This window comes from Pseudochaenichthys georgianus, chromosome 3 (assembly GCF_902827115.2).
Source record: "Pseudochaenichthys georgianus chromosome 3, fPseGeo1.2, whole genome shotgun sequence".
Lineage (NCBI taxonomy): Eukaryota > Metazoa > Chordata > Actinopteri > Perciformes > Channichthyidae > Pseudochaenichthys > Pseudochaenichthys georgianus.
Genome location: NC_047505.1, coordinates 5,497,734 through 5,519,809, shown reverse-complemented (window position 1 = coordinate 5,519,809; position 22,076 = coordinate 5,497,734). Strand labels below are relative to the sequence as shown.

The 22,076-nt window shown below is 41.7% G+C and overlaps 1 protein-coding gene across 1 annotated transcript in view; it reads left to right on the top strand.

Moving 5' to 3' along the window:
* Positions 1-22,076, top strand: part of abhd17c (abhydrolase domain containing 17C, depalmitoylase) — a 60,426-nt gene that overhangs the window by 17,657 nt on the left and 20,693 nt on the right. The window contains exon 2 of the mRNA XM_034107995.1: positions 13,340-13,519. Coding sequence (XP_033963886.1) covers positions 13,340-13,519 — 180 coding nt within the window. The remainder of the gene's footprint in view (positions 1-13,339; positions 13,520-22,076) is intronic.

Below are 22,076 nucleotides of genomic sequence, written 5' to 3'. Positions count from 1 at the left end.
GACACCGGCTGATATAGCCGGTGTCACGTGGGTCACAGGTGACTTTGTTGTTATTGGTACTCGAGCTGCGCATGCGCGCGATGGACATATCCAGTGCTAAAGCACCGCCTCTGGCGGTCATCCGGGACTCATAGAACCATAGTTACAGCCGTAACTATCGTTAGTTGTAGTTATTGTACTTGACCCTTTAGCCGTGATTGTGCCTTTTAAGGGAATATTGTTACAAATACCAGACAATTAAAATGTTGTGCTGTGCGCTTGAATGTACTAACAGAACTTCCAAGAAGTCTAAAATGATAATATTATACATGTTAACCCCGTTCGCAGGTGTTTGTGTGCTTGGTAGCTTAGCTTGCTACTCATTAGCCAGCTAAGGACGTAACCCTTTATGCATACATATACATTTTAGTTTATGATTCAGCCTTGGGTAAGACTTTTATAGTCTATGGCTATGACGCCCATAATGCTAAACGGGAGCAAATGTTAATAGGGGACCCGATTATCCCAGTGGTGGCCGCCGGAGCTAACGGAGCCACAGGGGGCTAGCTCCAGCCGGCGTCCCGGAGCTAGACCACTGCGGCTCCGTTAGGTCCGGGCGGTGGAGTCCGTCTTTTCTCAACGTGTGAATGACAAGCATTAAGAATAACAAAATATAGCTAATTCTCTTGCACATTGTCTCATTTGATTATGAATGTAACGTTTATATAGGGGAACTACACTGTTGGCAGTAACGTGGTATGCATGTATTTCATGTTAGCTTAGCTTCTTAGCCTGAGCTAGCTCTGTTTACCTCCAGTTCGGAGGCAGCAGGTCCCGCCTCGGCTCCGCCTCTTTGCCCTTATTTGGAGCAGGCGGGATTAGACTGTGACGTCACAGTCGAGCCGTTAGTGGCCGACTCCGCCTACTAAGGGCTTCTCGGCAACTCTGCAGAATCCTATGGGTGACGTCACGGACACTACGTCCATTTATATATACAGTCTATGGATTTAACCTTTGAAAGCACAGTGCAGTGTCTCTATACAGTATTTGTTGGTGAATACATGCTACAAGATCCTATTAGGGTCTCTGTGTCTTTATCACTTGCTGATAAAAATGAGGCACAAAGCTAGCTTCAACAACGGCTCAGGCTCACCTAAGGTGCAAAACCAGTTATAATGCATTGACAAGCTGCTCACCAGGGCTTCTGCTCATCTGATGTTTTAAAGAAAATCTGCTTTATTCCAGTCTTGCTGAAGCACCCCCAGATCATCAATTAACTCCACTATATCTCTTAGTAGTAGGGATGGGAATTTGAAAGCAAATGTATATTCGACCGAAATGTACATTAGGGGTCGACCGATTATCGGCCAGGCCGATTATCGGGACCGATATTCCTCATTTGACCGATTATCGGTATCGGCCTTTTTTTTATAAAATTGCCGATAACACTTTGGCTCTGATGCGGCCGTTTCTCTGTCTGCAGTCACCACTCTCTGTACACGAGCAATGTCCCGCCCACAGCGCTATCTGATAGGCTATTACTGAAGTGTCAATCAACAAGATTTTCCGGGCGGGAGCCAGCCATAGAGGCGGGACCTTCTCAGATTACAGGCAGGTGCTAAGAACGCAGACACAGACAGAGGCAAGCAGCAGCGCTGAGCGGCAGAGCCATACATGTGTTTCAAAGGTAAATCAGTTGAAAGTCGAAGTTCAATAAACATCCCAATCCCATATGCTGAAGTTGCAAAAATAGCACGATCTATTGATCCAATTCTATCAGCTTCCCAGTTACACAGTGACGCGGGAAGTCAGTCAGCGTGCAGCGTCTCACAGCGGAACTGTGGTGCGGAGGGGGGGCTGCGAGTGAAGCCTCGCAGTTTTTCAGGTTGATATGTGAAGCTCATTAGCTAATGTATTTAGCAAATGTTTAGAAGTGAGGCTACTAGTCTAACGTTAGGTCTACTGTAATAGCCTCACTTTTAATAGTTTGCAAAACATTAGCTAGCACTAGTGTTTTGCAGTTGCTAGCAGTTTATTGGGATTTTATGCTAGACAGACAGGCATTGGTTTGATATAATAAATTAAGCATTATTGTTAGTTAAGCATGTCAGCTTGCAGCCCCACTTCTTGTCTCTCTCTAACTCATAGCAGAAGGCTGCACTAAAGAGAAAGGGCACAGAGAGGAAACCAGTTGTAAGATGTTTAAAAGTTCATTAAACATAATATATGCTTAAATGCATTTCAAAGAAGTTGTGTTGAGTTGTGTTGGAGTTTGTGTTATTCTACATTTTGACACTATAGATTTTCTGATTTTACTGCAAATGTATATCGGTTCCAAATATCGGTTATCGGTCTCCTTGATTACTAATAATCGGTATCGGTATCGGCCTTGAAAAAGCCATATCGGTCGATCCCTAATGTACATATCCTATATAAAAAAAAAAATTAAAAATTGGGTAAAAAATGAAAAATGTTTTTTCCAAAAAAAAAGATTGTTTTACATTTATTTTTGGGGAAATAAATACATGTTCAAATAAGTATAGAAACCAAGTCGAATTTGTCAAATGTATTGAACTGGGGATCACAGTTTGACAGCTATACTGCCCTACAAAGGCAAAAGACCTTAACTCGCCAGAGTGTAGAACTGAGAAAAATGAATTGTAGGCAGAATATTGAAAATGTTGCAATTCTTTGTTTTTTTAATGAAGTTAAATATCTACATAAAAAATCTTGACCTTTTTTCAGAAGTTAATGTACTCTGCCTTTGCATTGTCTGCAAAATAACAAGGGGTAATACCAAGGCAAAAGGCATTAACTTCCATGTAATCGCTCACTTGGTTGCTGATCACAATATAAAATCAGTTTATGTTACTGATAACATCTACATAAAATGTAGTGATCATGGTGCAAATTAGGCTCAATATAATATAAACCTAAATAAAATATAATGCAAATGAGATGGAATTAACATGTATTTGAAGGTGACAAAGTTGCATTACCAACTCACATCATTATGACCTATTTTATAAACCCATTGTTGTATTGAATTGAAACAACACTAACACTCCTCTTCTTATTCCTTAAATTGCAAGTTACATCTGATTCTGCAATAATAGGTAACAATGCCCTAGGTTAAATATCGGTTAACGTTTTCAGATAAAACGTAGAGGGAATAAAACTTGATGATGTAGTGTGTATGTTTTCTAATAGTGTATAAAAGTCACATCCTACAAATACATTCACTTGCATAGAAAGTAAAATGTATAGTATTTAATGCAAATGCTGATGGTATACAAAATTAGAATTCATGTTCTTTCCATAAAGTTCTCTCCCATAAATTAGATAGTAGATTAAATCGAATGTGATGCAAATGCATTATTGGTAACAATTAATCTTATTCATATATTAGTGATGGTTATCCTTCTTGTTCTAACCTCTCATTATTCTTCATCAGTGTTGCTCACATGCAGGGAGCTCCAGAATAGCCTCCTGTTGGGTGGCATGAGGGGACCAAGCTTCTTGAGGATATCCCTCTTCTTGTGGCCTCAAGGTGGTGGGTATCTTTAGCTGACATTTCTTTTGCAGGAAATCCAGTTCTGTGAAGTCTTCCTCCTCATGGGATATTTTCACAAACATACTCCTTAATTTTTTTAGCTCCACCACCTCAACTTTCTTAGAATTAGAGTTTCCCACCACAGAGAGGAAGTCGTCAAAAATCATAGACCACTCCTCCTGGTCTGCTCTTCATCTCCTGCTCCACGCCATGATGGAAACTGTCCGCACTCATAAATGTGTGCCCTGGCTGGAAAAACTTAAGGGTGATGTCTTCAGTTGAGATGGTCTGTGAGTTGACTATAGACACAAGTGAAGAGAAAAGACAAAGTGCTTGATGTCCCGCTCCTTCTCCAATGCTGCTGCATAGGCTGATGTTATTTCTGCAGCACTCCGCCCTGCAATCCCCTCGTGCCAGACAACAGAGATGGTATTCTTTTTGTTGGTCTTTTTCCCAACTGACGTGAAGGTTTCATGATAAGCCACAATCCGTCTTGTGAAGACAGCTGACTTGACACCAGGCATTCGTGGGAGCATGATCACCTTCTGCAGATCTACACTTCCGGTCGATGTATCTTCAGGCCAGTCCCGTTCTGCATCGGACTGGTAGTGTAGCTTGCTCTCTCTTGCGGAATCTTTATGTATTTGCCACTTCTCACACTGCGGGCAGTAGTGTTGTCACAATACCAACATTTTGGTTTCGATACCGATACCAAGTCAAGAATTGCGATTCCGATTCTTTTTCGATACTTTTCTTAAAAAAAGGGAAACAGTCTTAAATATAATCAGGGATGCAAACTCATCAGGTATGACAAAGGTGACAAGGATCCGAGCCCCCCGACCCCACGGAATATCGGCTTTAAAATTAGGAATAACATGATTTTAGCAGTCAGAACAACTAAAGCAGCAGTGTTACTAAGAACAGAAACGCCAAAGAGTCACATCTAATATAAATATATATAAAAGCATTTATCTTAATTGTGTAGCAGTGAGTTTAACATTTTGGCAGCACTGTTGAGCATTTTGAAAATGTATTTTCATGCCTCTGTGCAAGGCTTAGTCTTTCTATCTGTATAGCCACTGGTGTAAAGTTCATCAACTCAACAAGTAAAGTAACTAAGTTCATAGACTCAAGTACTACTTGGGTACAATTTTGAGATACTTGTACTTTATTTAAGGGTGCATTCACACCTAATAGTCCGCTCTCTGGTGCGCACCAGATGACAGTTTGTTACATTGTTTCATTTTTCAGAAGGTTCGGTTTGCGTTCACACGGGCAAAACTCAAACGGACTATAAACTTTAAACACAAGTCATGTGCTCGGAAATGCTGTTCAACCATTGGTCAGACATTAAGGGGGTACAAACGCAAATCCCGGCAATTTCTAGCGGAGCCTCCGCCATGGAGCGTCGGCACTTTCGGCAGGTTATTCTCATGCTGCTGTTAGTCTGGAGATCAACAAACATATGATTATATAATCAGACAACGTCCGTTAAAAAACATTATTACATGGCTTTGTTGAATACTCGATTCTGATTGGTCAATTCAAAAAAACGTGACCCGTTTTTAATCCAGAACAGACAGACCGCTGTCAAGGATGTATTGACCGTTGTTAAGGACGCTCACATCTGCACAAAGAAGTCCGGTCGATTTAACTGTATACAGTTTGGCTGAAACTAACTGACAAGACAAGAGCGACAAGAAAACAGCGGAGAAGTAACGGACAGAAACCCTCCTTTTTACGCAGCGGTCCAGACATAGGTCAGACGGCGACACATATTCAGTTGCCAGTTACTTTGGCATTAGGGCAGGGATATCTAGATACTTCCCAAGGTTTGACATAATGAATTGTGCTACTTTTAAAGAAAGCAACGATTTTTTCAAATCTGTAATCATGAAGCTATCGAAGCAGTTTCTGCCATTGCTACGTTAGTTCAAACAGTAACAACGGACTATTTTTCTTAGCGGATGCATGTACATTTAAATACAACTATTTTTTAAATCAATAAAATAATTTTCTAAATCCACAAAAGCATTTCAATTAATATTGGGAGTCATGTCGTTACTTTGTTGAGAATGTGGCCATGTAATAAGCGGGATAATGTGCAGCAGCGCGGTCATTATGGGGAAAAGAACACCTTCATGTCGATCTAGATCCCTCCGCTTCGCGTCGGGCTCCTGATCAGTCTGTCGGTGTTCTTTTCCTGCTTATCCATGAGAGACCTTCTGCAGAGGAGGGGCGTTTCACCGACGACAGGTGTTCTTACTTTTATGTAGCTGAAGGAGAATTTTTACTTTACACGACACTGTTCAACACTTAATTCTGCTTTACTCTTTATCTAAACAACCGCGGATGTCTTGAAAGACTCTTTCGCTAAAGATCTTTGAAGATATCCGCGTTCTTGTGACACGTAAATACTGCGCTTCCTATGTTTTGGTGCGGACTGCGTTCACACCAGTAATGAACCGCTCCAGAGTTCGCAAGCAAGCGCTCCGAGACCACCTATTTTAGCGGACCAGAGTCCGGTTGTTTAGTTCACTTAAGAGGTCTCGGACTGCGTTCACACCGACCCAAATGAACCGCACCAAGCGGCTAAACGCACCAGGGTTCGATTCAACCGGACTATACAAGGCAGGTGTGAACGCACCCGAAGTATTTCATTGTTTCTTTTGCTACTTTGTACTTCTAATCCACTACAGTTCAGAGGTACATGGTGTACTTTTACACCACTACATGTATTAATACCTTTAGTTACTTCACAGATGTGGATGAATGATGTGAAATATAATCAAATGTTAAATCAGACTTTAGTTCCACCTGGAGTAAATCCACCAGCTACCCTGCAGTATACAAAGTCATTCAGACTAGCTGCACCTTCACCAGCTTTGAGAACACTTTCATGATCAATCATTATAAAACATATCATATATATTATTCTGAAATGGACCAATCTGCACAACGACTACTTTTACTGTCGCTACTTTAATACTTTTACTTGAGGAACATTTTGAATGCAGTACTTTTACTGTAACAGAATATTCCTACACTCTGGTGCTTCTAGTACAAGACCTGAGTACTTTTTACTCGCTACTTTAACTATATTTTGATGATAATACTTTTGTACTTTTATTTAAGGAACATTTTGATTGCAGGATAGTTCCTACATTCTGGTACTTCTACTTTAACTCAAGTACAAGACCTGGGTACTTCTACTTTTACTCAAGGACAAGATATATACTTATACCACCTCCGTTTATAGCCTATGAAAAAAACTAATAGAAAACGAAGGCTAAAGCTAACGTTAGCCGTTAGTTATGCTAGTTTGCTAGTTAAGTTTGCTCAACGATAATATTGCGACAGAAAAACTTTTCAGTGCACATCACGCTCTGCCGCTCCGACAGGGAGCTCTGCTCTGAACACCTGAACGGCCCGTTCACAGACTTCTGGCGTCTTTTTTGTCAACAAGCCGAGGCGCAGCGGCAGTTGCACTCCCACTTGCAGCCATGCTTCTCGTTTTCTCACATGCTCTGGCAGCTAGCGCGTGGCCGCGTGCAAGAGAGAGGGGAGGGACTGAGAACGTGCTTAAGAGGAGCGGGACTGCAGGCACGGCTGCAGGTGCAGGGAGTGGAAGCAGAGCGCTGAACACACACGGCTCTTATTAAAACGGCTCTTTTTCACGGGAGTACTTTTCCCCGTCATTCTTAAAGTACCGATACTAATGAAACGGAGGAATCGTACCGTTTTTAACGGCAGGGTATCGCGGTACCTTTCAAGTATCGGTACACCGTGCAACACTAGTGGGCAGTTTACTGCAGCCTCCACCTGGTGGTCAGCCTTCACATTCTGTTCCTGCAGCAGACAGCTCTCACACTGCTCTTCTCCAAGCTTAGTAAAGCTAATGTTCAAAGACTTCACAGCCTTTCGATATGACTCGTAGGAGCACTTGTTGTCCTTTTCTATGTAGTCAGCATACATGAGTTTCATGCTAATGTCACTGGGGAGGTAGCGGCGCCATGGGGCATGCTCCCTGCGGTAGTGGCTGACAGTCGGGTGGAAGGACTCAATGTGCTCATGCAATGGCTTCTGGTCCAGCTTGTTGGCTGGTGCATATCTCCCTCTCTGATCTTTCGGTGGAGCAAGAGGAGTTGAGATGTCTTTGCCCATCACTGAAAGGACCAGGCTGTCGTTGGTTGGGTGGTACCCTAAAGTTGAAAGAAAGAACATTTTGCACACCTGCTGTGGGACCTGGTCTTCATCTTTCAGCCTGTAGATGAAAGACCTGCCCCGCCGACTTGGTTTTCCATCACCACAGACTTTAGCGGTCGGTACCTGGCATACACTGAAGGAACGTTTCTCAGGGGATGGCACATCCCAGTACTTGCCCCAGATTTCTCTTCGTCTGTCCTCTGAACATTTCTCAGAGCATTTTCTTCTGCATTTGGGGCCACATGGTTGTCTTATTGGTGGTTTATGAGTGGGCTCTGGGGGGGAGGAGCAAGAGTGGGCTGTTGTACTGTGGCTTCAGCAATGGCAGGCTCTGATGCAGTCAGTGGAGCAAGGGTGAGGTATTCTGGGGCTGGAGCAATGGTGGGGTCTGGTGCTGTGGCTTGAGCAAGTGTAGGCTCTAGTGCAGTTAGTAGAAGGGTGGGCTCTAGTGCAGTCAGTGGAGGGGTGGGCTCTAGTGCAGTCAGTGGAGGGGTGGGCTCTAGTGCAGTCAGTGGAGGGGTGGGCTCTAGTGCAGTCAGTGGAGGGGTGGGCTCTAGTGCAGTCAGTGGAGGGGTGGGCTCTAGTGCAGTCAGTGGAAGGGTGGGCTCTAGTGCAGTCAGTGGAGGGGTGGGCTCTAGTGCAGTCAGTGGAAGGGTGGGCTCTATTGCAGTCAGTGGAAGGCTGGGCTCTTCAGGGGCTGGAGCAAGGATGGAGTCAGGTGTGCTGGTGATAAGCAGATAATCTGCTCTGTAAAACAGCTCATCATCAGTACTGATGTCATTGTAATTGGTCCACTCCTTCTCTTCTAGTTCTTCAGCAGGGGGCTGCATTTTGGCTGCATTTGGCTGAATTTCGCAAGGAACATCCACACAAGAAACTGAAATAAATAAATAAAGTAATAATTGGAGACATGCATGGAAAATGTATATTGTAATAGGCCTTTGTAAACATACACCCATCTGTGACTGTCACCCATCAGTTTTTTTCTAAATACATATATTATACATACATATAGTATATAATAATGCAGTGGCTCTAACTATTTATTTATTTAACTATTTATTGGCTCTAACGGTCAGAAAGAGATGTCAATCACCAAAATCGACCAATGGGTTCCAGAGAAACGGTAAAACCCCCATTTCCACCCAAATCACCTCAGAGGTGGAGTTTTTTTTTGCTAAACCTCTAAAAATGTCACATTTAACTTATTTTGCATCAATGATACAGGGTACTTATTATATGTTGTACTTTGGATTCCTAAAGCTTTTAGTCTACCTTACTCAGTGTGAGAAAAAGTTTTTAGAGAGTACTTGTCCATGGACAAGTGAGTTTGGCAATTTACTTGTCCGAATACATTTTTCATTTGTCCAGAATGGACAAAAATTGGGGCCACTGGAATCTTCTTCTTCGTCATCGTATTTTACATTCTCCACGGTTTTTACGACACCGCTCAACGTAAGTGAGCGGTAAGATTTTACTGCATTACACATAGGGTTGGATATCGTTTGGATTTTAACGATTCCGGTTCTGCTTTTCGATTCCGGTTATTTTCGGTTCTCGATTCCGGTTCTTTGAGAGGGTAAACATAAGTCAAACTGGGAGAAAAATATATTTATGAAAACATTAAGTCAAATCTGTATTCCTATTTACAAATCACTTCATACTGTTTAATTTCTTACGGTTATTGAATACAATTATATAAAAATAATCTCTGCATTGTTTAGTTAGTTCTAAGTGGTGCAGTTTGAGAATGTACAACTGGCCCAGTGTCCTCTGATGTTACACTGCAGCCTGCCTGTGAGACAGAGTCCAACCACACATCTCCAACACATAGGACATAACCTAATAATAATAATAATACATTATATTTATAGCCTATAGGCCTAGCGCTTTTCTACAACTCAAAGACGCTTGCACATGTCCTGCAATACACATGCTGCAGCTGCCCAGCTGCTCACTGTTTGTAAAAGTAAATAAATAGTATTTTCATTTCAATAATGTACTTTCTTTACCCTGCTTCATAAACAATACTGACATCCCTGTGCTCCTCCGAGTCTGGGGGTCCGGGGATGTGAGGACAGCGCGAGGACACACACAGGGAGGCTGCTTCACTTCATAAAGGAAATGGCGGTCAATATTAACAACACAGGAGCTAAAACGCTTAATAACCTTCATTATGTGTTAGAGAAAGAACATAAGAACGTTTGACAAAGATGAGGCTGTTAAACGGGCAGCGGATCCGCTGTGTGTAGAAAGAGAGAGAGACGCTGAGCTGCGCCGTGCAGCGATCAGCTGATACGGAGCATAGAGAGAGAGAGAGAGCTGCAGTCCGCGGGCTCGGCCTCGCCTCCTGTCCTCACAACTCTTATTAATCCCGGTACCGGACAATTGTTATTTGTTCCTACTCGGAACCGAGTTTTGCTTCCCAACCCTGCCACTGTGCTACACTTCCCGCCCGCTCCGCCCCGTCTAACTGTACAGAAAGCGGCGAGATGCATTTCCTTAGGAATCGACAAGCAGAACCGAAACTAACATTTCTAAACGAACAATGGCGGACACGTACAATTTGCGAATGAGTTCTGCCTTTTGTAAACTGAATGTATCAATAATTTGTCAATAAATCAGGCCGAAAAACGTCACTTGTCCGCCGGACAAGTCAATTGAAAGATCTACTTGTCCGATATTGTAAATAACACGTCCCGGACGGTGGGACGTGTACTTTTTCGCACACTTACTGTCCAAGGGTAGTTTTCACTATAAGTACAAAATAATTTTTGGACGGACACTATAATTTACAGTTTTTTACTATGTTCAATCTGAATTTTCTTTTAAAAATAAAAAACATCTATATTGATTCTGACTTTTCTACATCTAACTCACTGGTTTATCATTACTTTGAGAAAAGAGATTATTAATTTTACCCTTTTAGAAGGGTAGATATGGTCATTTGTTCTGGGAATGTCATTTTCGAGCCTGAGACATGAAAAACAGGCTTAGGGCTAAACAGGTTAAGAAAGAACATGTCAAGCTATATGCTGTATCAGAAACAATGCACGGCGTGTTTTGGGGGTAATATGCTGTGTGTTTACATTAGCAAGCATGCTAACCCTCAGAGATAACGCTGTACTGGGGAGAATATGTGTAAAGTAATGTGGTAAACCCTACGAAAGAGAAAGGTTTGAGCTCCATACAGAAATAAAGCTTGAAGTGGTTTGGAACATAATATGGCATTTATTCACAGCAGCGTTTAGCTGAGTTTCTCCCGGTAGAAAACTCTCTTCGCAGGGGAGAGCTGTATGACGCTGCAAATGGGCGTGGCTAGCAGCATCTGTTCCATTTAAACCTACGGTCACAGAATCAGCTTTTTTGGAACAGGGCTGCAAAAGAGAGGTATGAGGCTACAATGGGTGATCTGCACAGGCATGTTTTGTATAGATATGGCCCTACAATATATTTTTCAAATATAGCATAATAGGTCCCCTTTAAGAAACTAGAGCATGCTTTAGCAAAATGCCTTGCCCTTTTCTTTGTTTTCACCGCTCCTAAAGATAGATTGCATATTTGTTATTCATTTAGTTCTGTGTTAGTAATCGTTCTTACTGATGATCAGTGGTCTCCAGTCGTTCCAATACATGTTCTTTGTACGGATTTATCTGCATATTATTTATTTTAACTGCCAGCTTGAAGGGAAGAACTCACGGTCAAACTTGGAAATGTGATTTAAAAACAAACATTATTTCCTTGTCATGTATGTATGTATGTATGTATGTATGCATGAGCCCTTTTTTACAGTAGCATAGCCCTGTTATGGCTATAATCATAAATCGTTTGTAGGGACTGTAGGTTCTGCTACAGTAGGCCTCTGCACTCCCAGCCCTGTCAGGATGGGAGGTTTGCTCAAATCTTCCTCCCAAGGTTGGGAGTTCTGGCAAGGAACATCCCGTCCCAGGTTCTCCCTCTCTCTGCCTGACGGGCCTGTTTTCTGTCAGCGCTGATTTCCCCCCTGCTGTCCTTAAGAGGAGAAGTCGGGAGAAACCATGCCCATGTCCAGGTCATATATCAAATGGTTCTGTATTCTGCAACACACATTCTATACCTGACCCTACCGGACCACAGTTTTTTCCAAGTGCGCTCTAAAGAATTTAGATGTAGTCATTCATCTTTAGATGTTTGGTTATCAAGTTGCTGCTGAACACTGCACTACACAGATTGACACAGTTTTGTAGGAATGCTGCCTAAATGATAAGCAATGTGGGAATACAGCGGTGGTTAGAGCGGCGATATGTTGTCAATATATTGTTTCATAGAAACCTAACCCATGTGCAGCAAGATCATTTATGATAAAGTGCTCCCCTGCCAGAAACACACTTTTGGACACACACTCTTCGGCTACAGATATTTGGGCTCCATGGGGGTTGCCATAGATTCAAACTGGCGCAATCCTCAGATTAGAGATTGTTCAGTCAGGCCGACTAGACTAACGTATCCAGCTATAAGGTTTCCCCACAGGAAACTGCTGGGTAGATCTATAAATAAATAATAAACACAATGTTTGCACCTGACCCCACCCCAACACACCTCACACGCATGTATGCACAAACACTCAAAAGGCTTAAAGATGCCATGTCTGTGATTTTCAGAAATGTCTAGGTGCTATATAAATACTGTGAAAATCTAAAGACGCTTTCTCTGTGGAGAGCGCACACCTTTTTTCTTTTTTGAAACTGCCTTTGCACATTTCACTGTCAGGACGTCCATAAGGCTGTCATGTCTGAACTGTACAAAATATAGGTTGAAAGTGCCACTACAGCGTTGTTACAGTCGTCAGAATACAGATACGAAGGACCCAGAAACACTCACCAATCAGAGCATACATGGATTTTTCCTTACGGGTGTCTTAAAGGTGGGGTAGGTAAGTTTCAGAAACCGGCTCGAGTGCACTAACATTTGAAAGTACACAGCCGAAAAGAATGCGCCCCTTCCTTCAGACTTCCTGACAGAGCACCTCCAACACACATGAACGCGCACTTGACGTCAGCAGACTGGTGAAAGTGGCCGCCTGTTGCTGGCGAGTCATTGAAATACTGCTGCAATGCACGCCCAATGACGGCACGCCCAATGAGGGCACGAGATACATTTGTGCGTGCACGAGATGGAAGGCTGACAGACAGGGCGGCAATCAAATCCGCTTGGTCGTGCTTGTTACAGCGCTACGGCTTCCACAGATGACATTTTTTTTATAGATTTATTATCAAAGCACTTCAGATATTCATTGCTATCGGGATGTTAAGAGCATTCCATGGAATATAACAAGTGTATCTCAAGCCGGTTTCTCAAACTTACCTACCCCACCTTTAAGGAGAGAGGGTGAATACAGGTTAATCAGACAACAATATGAAAAAAAATTAAATTGTAGCATATTAATTAAAACTGGAAATATAAGTTATAAACCTGAAAATAAGTATCTCTTTAAAAGTATACTGAGTATTCCCGGTTTAAATGCATGTTTTGTTCTTGTCTTTATTCGTTTTAAATGTTTTTTCTTTTTCTGTATTAAATCAATGAACTAATTGTTCTGGCTTGTCCGTGTGCTGTGTACAGGTATGATGTAGCTCCGGAGAACATCATCTTGTACGGTCAGAGTATTGGGACGGTGCCCACCATCGACCTGGCTGCCCGCTATGAATGTGCTGCTGTTATCCTCCACTCACCACTCATGTCAGGGCTCCGGGTGGCCTTCCCTGACACACGCAAGACGTACTGCTTTGATGCCTTCCCCAGGTGAGTCTCACACACACGCCAGTATACATGCACACGGTAGCAGCAGCAACATTAGCAGTTAACAAACGTACCTTAAATCCTGCCGTCACGGTTGGAAACGCGACCAAAGTATGTTCCTACGTCAGAACAGTCTTACTGGTAAGCAGTGTTATTTGGCACCTGATTTTCTTTAGTTTTAACTGTACAGGTGCATCTCAATACAATTGAATATCGTGGAAAAGTTAATTCATTTAATTAATCCCATATTTCTGTATTAAAACTCATTTTAATTATCGGATATTTTGTAATATTCAAACTGAATTTGGGTTTTTCATATGCTGTAAGCTGTGATGATCAAGATTAAAACAAATAAAGGCTTTAAATAATGTACATTGTGTGTAATTAATCTATATAATATACAGTATACAAGTTTAACTTACTCATATACTGTCCGTCACGGACTGACGGACAACTTCTCACTTCAAAATATTTTAAAGAAATCTAGACCGCAAAATAATTAAACAAGCGAGTGCCTGTTTTTCCTGGCCAAGGACAGGTTCCTTGAACACAACACGAGCGTAACGTGTCATCACGTGGTGTATTGCTGACAGAGAGCACCGGAACGCCGCTTGAGTAAAAGCACGCGGCCACGCGCTAGCTGCCAGAGCATGTGAGAAAACGAGAAGCATGGCTGCAAGTGGGAGTGCAACTGCCGCTGCGCCTCGGCTTGTTGACAAAAAAGACGCCAGAAGTCTGTGAACGGGCCGTTCAGGTGTTCAGAGCAGAGCTCCCTGTCGGAGCGGCAGAGCGTGATGTGCACTGAAAAGTTTTTCTGTCGCAATATTATCGTTGAGCAAACTTAACTAGCAAACTAGCATCACTATCTGCTAACGTTAGCTTTAGCCTTCGTTTTCTATTAGTTTTTTTCATAGGCTATAAACGGAGGTGGAAAAAACAGGTATAAAATACTATATGACAGTAACAAAAAAGTTGTTAAAAATAACAAGAATAGAGTTTGAAAGGGGAGTGATTTGTAAAATATCCATAAAGAAAAAATAAATCTGCTTACAGTTCTGTTTCATCTGGGTGTTGAAAGATGTATCCGTAGATCTGTTCATGTTGCTCTCAAAGTGCACCAGATTGATGCTTTTAAATTCAACATTTAAAAAAAAATGATACAAGCGGCCGAGATGGGTTTTCTCCGCAGGGTGGCTGGTGTCTCCCTTATGGATAAGGTGAGAAGTTCGGTCATCCGGGAGGGACTCGGAGTTGAGCCGCTCCTCCTTCAAGTCGAAAGGAGCCAGTTGAGGTGTTTCGGGCACCTAGTTAGGATGCCACCTGAGCGCCTCTCTAGGGAGGTGTTCCAGGCATCTCCAGCTGGGAAGAGACCAAGGGGTAGGCCTAGGACCAGGTGGAGGGATTATATCTCTTCGCTGGCCTGGGAGCGCCTTGGGATCCCCCAGTCAGAGCTGGTTGATGTCGCCAGGGAAAGGAACGTTTGGGGCTCTCTGCTGGAACTGCTACCCCCGCAACCCGACCACGGATAAGCGGGAGAAGATGGATGGATGGATGGATGGATTTTTTTTTTAAAAATCTTCCCAGGGGAGCATGCCCCCGGATCCCGCTAGAGGAGGTTAGGACCCCCCCACTTACATCATGTCCACATAGATAGGAAGCTAAATACATTTGCACTATGTCCATATCTTTCTGTTTTGGTGGTCATGCCACACCGTGCACGTGCATGCATATGTGAGTCATGGTGAGATATCTGGATTAAGAGGTTGCTTTTTCTTTGCACAGCATGAAAGAAAGGCCAAATGAATGGGCTGTGATTTTAGTTTTTTTTAAGCAGGTCAATAATTTGTACGGCCCTCGGAGGATGTTGAAATGAAATGGCCCTTGAGAGGAAAAAGGTTATAAATAATAATAAAAACCGTTGATTTATAACTTAACATCTCTGTCTCCTATTGATCTGAGTATATTATAAAGAATAGCCAGGTAATTGAAGCATTATAGCACCGGCCTTGTCAGATGGTATATTACACTGTTTTTTTTCTGCTTCAAATTGTTCTCTCTTTTTTCACCATACCTGTGATTGCATCCCTGTATTTACAAATATCACAGCCTTCGTATAAATATACAGAAGTAATTTGGCATCTTTTTAATAATGCTTCATTCCAATCATTATTATTATTATTAAAGTTTTTGCCTGGAACAATATTTGGTTTGAATAATGTACAAAGTGGAGAAAGCTACCTCATAACCGTCGAGTCAATCATGGTCAAGATGTACAATTCTACCCATTTGAGCTTTGTTTCTTAGTGGCGCAACAATACCTCCTATAATAGTTGCTAAGAAAAGGAATGACCCCCTGGAAGAATGAACATGTGTTATGAAAAGTTCTCTTTTTGGTGTCTACATTTCCCTTTTCAGAGCATGCTATGTGCATGTGTGCCGAGTCGCAATACTTTGGTAGGAGCATTAAGAACATTTATAATGTATGCTAGCCGTAAAGGCTAGAAAAGCTGCAGCAGGTAACATGGAAGGCTCCTGAATATTGACTCATTCTCAATCATTTATCGGCCATAGGTCCTAGTCCTACTACGACAGCCACCACAATATTTGATGTGAGTCCTCGTCCCTCCTGGCCGCCCTACCTGCCATTTTTCTAGTTCCCTGCTCTGGCGCCACTGTAGCTGATACTCAAACCCTATTCCCTCAATAAGAGCTGGTGAGTTATTTCAGGTCTGTTCCAAACATAAAGTAATCAGTACATTACTCACAACTTTTATTCTATTATTTTCCACTGCTCTGTGCTAATTAGGGATGGGTATCGTTTGAAATGTATCGATTCCGGTTCTTATCGATTCCCTGTTTCGATTCCAAAATTGTAAAAGAAAGAGGTCAAACGTTTAGATAACAAAAATATCTTTATTCTTTTAAGCTTTAACTGACATTTTTACAAATACATTTTTTATTGCACAATAGCTGTGCTTTATTTTAACTGAGCTGTGCCTGTGGCAAGCTATTAACAGGCTTTACACTGTGCCTTGTCTTTTTCTTTTTTAGCGTAGTGGAGCCTCACTTTAGAGCGTTTACCGCGGTCCATCTTTGGTGTTATGAAGTGACTGAGCTCGTGAACTGTCTACGGGAGGGCGGGGGGCCTCGCTGCGGGGCAACTGTGGACCTCTGTCGTCTGTCAGCGCAGCTTACATGATGCCGTTTAAAAAAGTTAAGGGCGGTGCCGGCCGCCAGCGTACCGAGCCGGCCGTCAACGGCCCGCTGAGGACCGGCCATTCTGTGATTCTCCAGAACACACCGTTCTACCGGAGCGCCGTGGCGCAGACGGACCCGGTGGAATACAGGGTCTACCGCGTTTAGGAACCGTTAAGCAGAACCGAAATTGTGTATTTTGTATGGGTACCCGATACCCGGCATTTTCTTATCGGTTCTCATCTGGAACCGAGTTTCGGTTCCCAACCCTAGTGCTAAGCACACTAATAATTGACTCTCTGTGCACACTGTAGATGGGCTACTGCTGTGTGTTATAGATTCAGTGTGTAGACATTTTGACAAAGTGCTCAAACGGCAGTCTTTTTTTACTTTTTTTTCAACGACATGGCAATTTCACACAATTATTGTCCTAAACATGGTCTTATCAGTGCTTATCACCGTGCATGAGCAAACAAGCTTTCATTCTGACAGTGACTGCTTGATGACTAACTCTCATCCACAATATTAAGTGATGCTTTCTACTTGTAGGTCTACATTTATTATACTTATTCTTATTTTTGTGGCTGACTGTTTAGGATTGTGATAGACATATTTCTGCACAAAGCAATAATCTTAAAATATGAATGCAACAACGATGATTCTGTCAGAACCAACTAAGACTTAAACAGCATGTTACAGCTCAACAAAAAGCGGCCTATCTAAACTGAAGTTGAATGTGGAAATACTCCACTCTTATCTGACATACTCCATCCTAACCATGTCATGTCATCTAAATGATACGTGAAGTTATGATTGGTGAGTGCTTGTGTCTTGTATCTCTACTTGCACACAGCTCCATATGGTGTCGGTAGGGCCAACTCTTATAGTGTGTCTTATGTTTCTTTTATTGAAACCAAGCACAACATGAACTAAGCACACATAAAGCATACATTGTCATATTTGGGATCATGCTCTAAACCGGTGGCGTCAGCACCAGCCTCCGTCCTCCCCTCACCAGGATCTGTCTACTGCAGAGCCCAGAAATTCAGTATTTCATTATTAGTGTTGTTGTCGAAGTATCATGCCGACTCACTGCGCTCATAATAAGGTCACACAAGGGATCGGTGCTTGTGTGACCAAACTATGAACAGTCAGACGATGTTACAATCGAATGAGTCTGCAGTGTAGCATGGTAAGGAATATTAAGTGTAGTTTTTTGGGAAGTGTTGTAAGATTGTGTATTTGTGCGTATGATCTACAGGTGGTTGTGCTGTGTGGTTAAGCAGTTCATCTTTGACAGGTCTAGAAATGTCTGATTATAATCCTGATGCCAACTCTAAACTGGGATCTGAAATGGAAGTAGATGCTGGTTTAATGCCGGCTGAGAGCTGATGGTCAGCCCGCAGGACTCTGATTACACATGCTTCTCACAAGAGTAAAGCAGCTGATAAACTCTCCTGGCTATAGACACATATACATCTGCATATCCATATTTAGTGGTAGCAGTAAATGGAAAATAAAGGGCTGGGGAATCTGTTCAGCTGAGCAGCTGCTTCGAGCAGAGGGGCTGATGTTAGTTAGTGTGGGGAGATTAATGTAACCTGAAGACAGTTGCTCAATACTTCAAGTGGATTTAAATGAATGTCCTGTAATGTGGTGGAACATTTGCAGCTGTTAATACCGAATACAGCAGATCCACAATTTAAAAGGTGTTATTTTGTTATCATTCAAGTATTGTGTTAAAGGGGTCTGTTTCTTTAACTTCTAAATTAGCCTAATCTCTGACTTTTGTTGAATATGTTATGTCAGTGGTTAAAATGTTTTCTAATTGTAAAATGTCATATTTCATTGATAAGGAATTGTTAAAGCAGTCACCTATTGGGTAAATAAATGTTTTAGATTTCCTAATTAAATAATGTATAATTGTAGTGATTCAAAGCTGCTTCTAATCCAAGATTGAGGTACCATTGGTCATTTCTAATTGTACAGCACCTGTGTATGGATTTGTCTGGCATGAGAATAAGCAAATACATGATCTATATCCACTTATTTGCCAGTTTATTAGAAAACACATGGCTAACATGTGTCATTTAAACAGTCCTGCAATGAAGCCTGTTTTCATAAAGGTTATAATGTGAAGAACAAACTATATTATCCAAAATCATCAAGATTAATAAACACCCTTCTATAACAATACATGAATGTACCTAATCATTAATAATTGTAATGATTTAAGAGGTGAGGTTTATAAAAAGGTTGTGCTCCATGAACACAGATCTACAAATCTAATCTGCGGTCCCCAGTCCCCGCTCTGAACACACGCAGATGAGCCACTCTGACCGCACAGTCGGACATTTAGCCAACACTGTATACCATAGAATATTAGAGAAACCTCTCTTCTGTATATTGTATTTAATGTTCTTTATTTTCTTCCATCTATATTTGTGTTTGCCCACATATACGATTGAAGTGAGGTGCAGAGTAGGCATTACCTTGTATAAGGACATTTATGTTTAAATGTGCATAACAAAAACCACTCTGTCTTGACATGTATGCTGATGCCCTAAACAGTTGCAAACACTTGGCATGCTAAATGAGAAGGCTCTGTTTTTAAATGTAGCACTTAATAACACACAGCAAAATGTAATCTCTGCATTTAACGTTATCTTTGAAGTGGGCAGCAGTCTCCAAACTGGTCTGGCCAGAACCAGAACAGACCACCCATCCACGCGAAGTCCTGCCATAAATGTTGTCAGGCATGACGGTTTTGGAATTAAGAGTTTGAAATGACAAATGGGGGCATGCCCTTGCAAATTAAAACGATACATTGTTTTAATTAGTACACTCATTGTTTTAGTCATGCCACGTTTTCCCTGGAAGTTGTCTTGTTTTGCGTTTCTGTTATCATAATGGAGTGTGAGTGGGGGGATGAGATGTCCTCTGCAGAGAGCAGCAGCAGCAGCTCTCTGATGAGGCGTGATGCTGGGGTTTGGCCCACTTCTTGTTTTATGTTCAGCCCATATCGGATGCAGAGTTGTTCATGGTTGTTATTCACGGTTGCTACATATTTTTGAGTGCAACACTAGTCAACATTAGGGCTGCTCGATTATGTCAAAAATCATAATCTCGATTATTTGGGTCAATAATTGATATCACGATTATAAAAAACGATTATCCATTTACTTTGAAAACATCAATTTATTGGAGAAAAACAATTTGAACAGTATGTTTTTAACAGTTGATTACCCTGAACTTTAAGTATAACTGAACTGAAAAAACAATTAATAAAAAAAAATATCGTTTTTATATATAATTTCGATTACGTTGTTTTCGTAATCGTTGCAAGCCATAATCGTAATTGCAATTAAAATATGATTAATTGAGCAGCCCTAGTCTACACTGTTTCTGGGAACAGAGACAGGACATATGTCAAGGTCCAAAACAAGGATAACTAAATGATTTGTCTCCAGGTTGCAGTTTCAGAAAAAGTCCTGGCACAACTGGAAATCTAGTTTCAAATGCATAGAATTAAAAACTCCGTCCTCACTCTATACACATAACCTGAAGAAGGTCTGAGCACTAAACTTTATTTGTTTTATCTTTGTCAAGATGTAGCTTGCAATACATTTTCTAAACATGAATTTTTCCCGAGGGCCAGGATTCCGCATGAAAATTGTTGTCTTTCATTGCATTTGCTTTAAACGTAGGGGAGGTAAGAATGGAGAAACCAGCTCGAGTGCGCTAGAATTTGAAAGTACACAACCGAAAAAAAAATCTTCCCCTTCCTTCAGACTTCCTTACAGAGCTGCCCCGGCAGATCATTGGACATGCTTTTTACAGTGCCATGGCTTCCACAGATGAACTATTTGTATGTATTTATTGTCAAAGCCTTTAATTTATTCATTGCTACCGGAATTTAAGAGCATTCCATGTAATATAACAAAAAGTGTTTCTGAAGTGAATTACCTACCCCACCTTTTTAAATGAACAGCACAATGTATGCATGCTAGTAAGGGAAGAGATAGGGACATACAGGCTGGGGCCATAATTATAATAATTATAATTAATAATAATAATAACATATAACACTGTGCAGACGTGCAAGATTCTGCTGCAATATAATTCACTATTTGATATAACACTAACATTCCTGACAATGGACCTCAATAGTCATCCTTTATGGCAGGGCTATTCAATTACACATTCAGCTGGGCCAGATTTTATAACTACAAAATTCAGCTGGGCCAGACATTCAGCGGCCTGTAAAAAGCGGGTAATGACACATTTTAAACCAACACATATTACTGCGATGAAAAACATGCCATTTATATTCATTGTTCATCTAACAAAGGTACGTCAACAAGTGCATAAAAACACAACAAATTAGCATTAATTTAACAGAATCTGAGGCATCTCAAAGTGCATTAGGAAAAAAAAGTGCACAGCTGTAGCATTACATTTGTTTGCTTTAGAAGTCAAATATTCAGGTTTTTTTTTTTTCATCAGTACAGTGTCTGTTTCCACAGCACTGATTGTTTGAATAATTCAGTGATCCTGGATATACCTTCCAGAATCATTTAATGTTCTCCAGCCTCCCTTGTTGGTTTTTAATGTTAAAACAAAGTATTTGCTCTTGCATCAGTTAGGCAAAACTAGTATTTAATACATGACAAACATAATTCCTGGTAACAAAATAGTGGACCAGTTATACTTAGTCATGTAGAAATAATAATACTGTGACGCAGTATTGTTTGAGATTAAAAAAACTACGATGACAATAGCTGGTCTACCTCAAAGGTCACCCCAGCTCTGGTAATCTAACCATTGTGTGGTTGTTGCAAGCTTCAAGGCTAAATAACCCCTTTTTAAACAGGCTGTGACCAACTGGCACAACAGCAGCTCCAGTCTAAGGTGAGCGGAGTTTAGAGGAAAATGTGCTGCTGCAAAGAGTTGGAGTGGCTTGAGTCTACCTCTAAAGTCCGCTCACCTTAGACTGGAGCCGCTGTTGTGTCAGCTGCTCACAGCCTGTTTAAAGCTAAGGGGGTTATTGTAGTCCACGGGGAACCCGAAATGTTCCCACACAGCTGATTTAAAAGAAGCAGGTGGGTCTTCTAGCTCCTGTGCGTTATCTGAAATCGCCATACTAACTTCTCTTCTTCTTGTTAGGGCCCGAGCACGGAACGCTAGGACCCAACGGTGTCCTAGCACGAAGTGCGAGGAACCCATTGTTATTGGTGGAATTATTAGGGCCCGAGTGCGGAGCGCTAGGACCCAACGGCGTCCTAGCACGAAGTCCGAGGAACCTATTGTTATTGGTGGAATTTTTCTTATTTTTCTGCTACTGTTTCCTGTTTTTGAGGCCTTG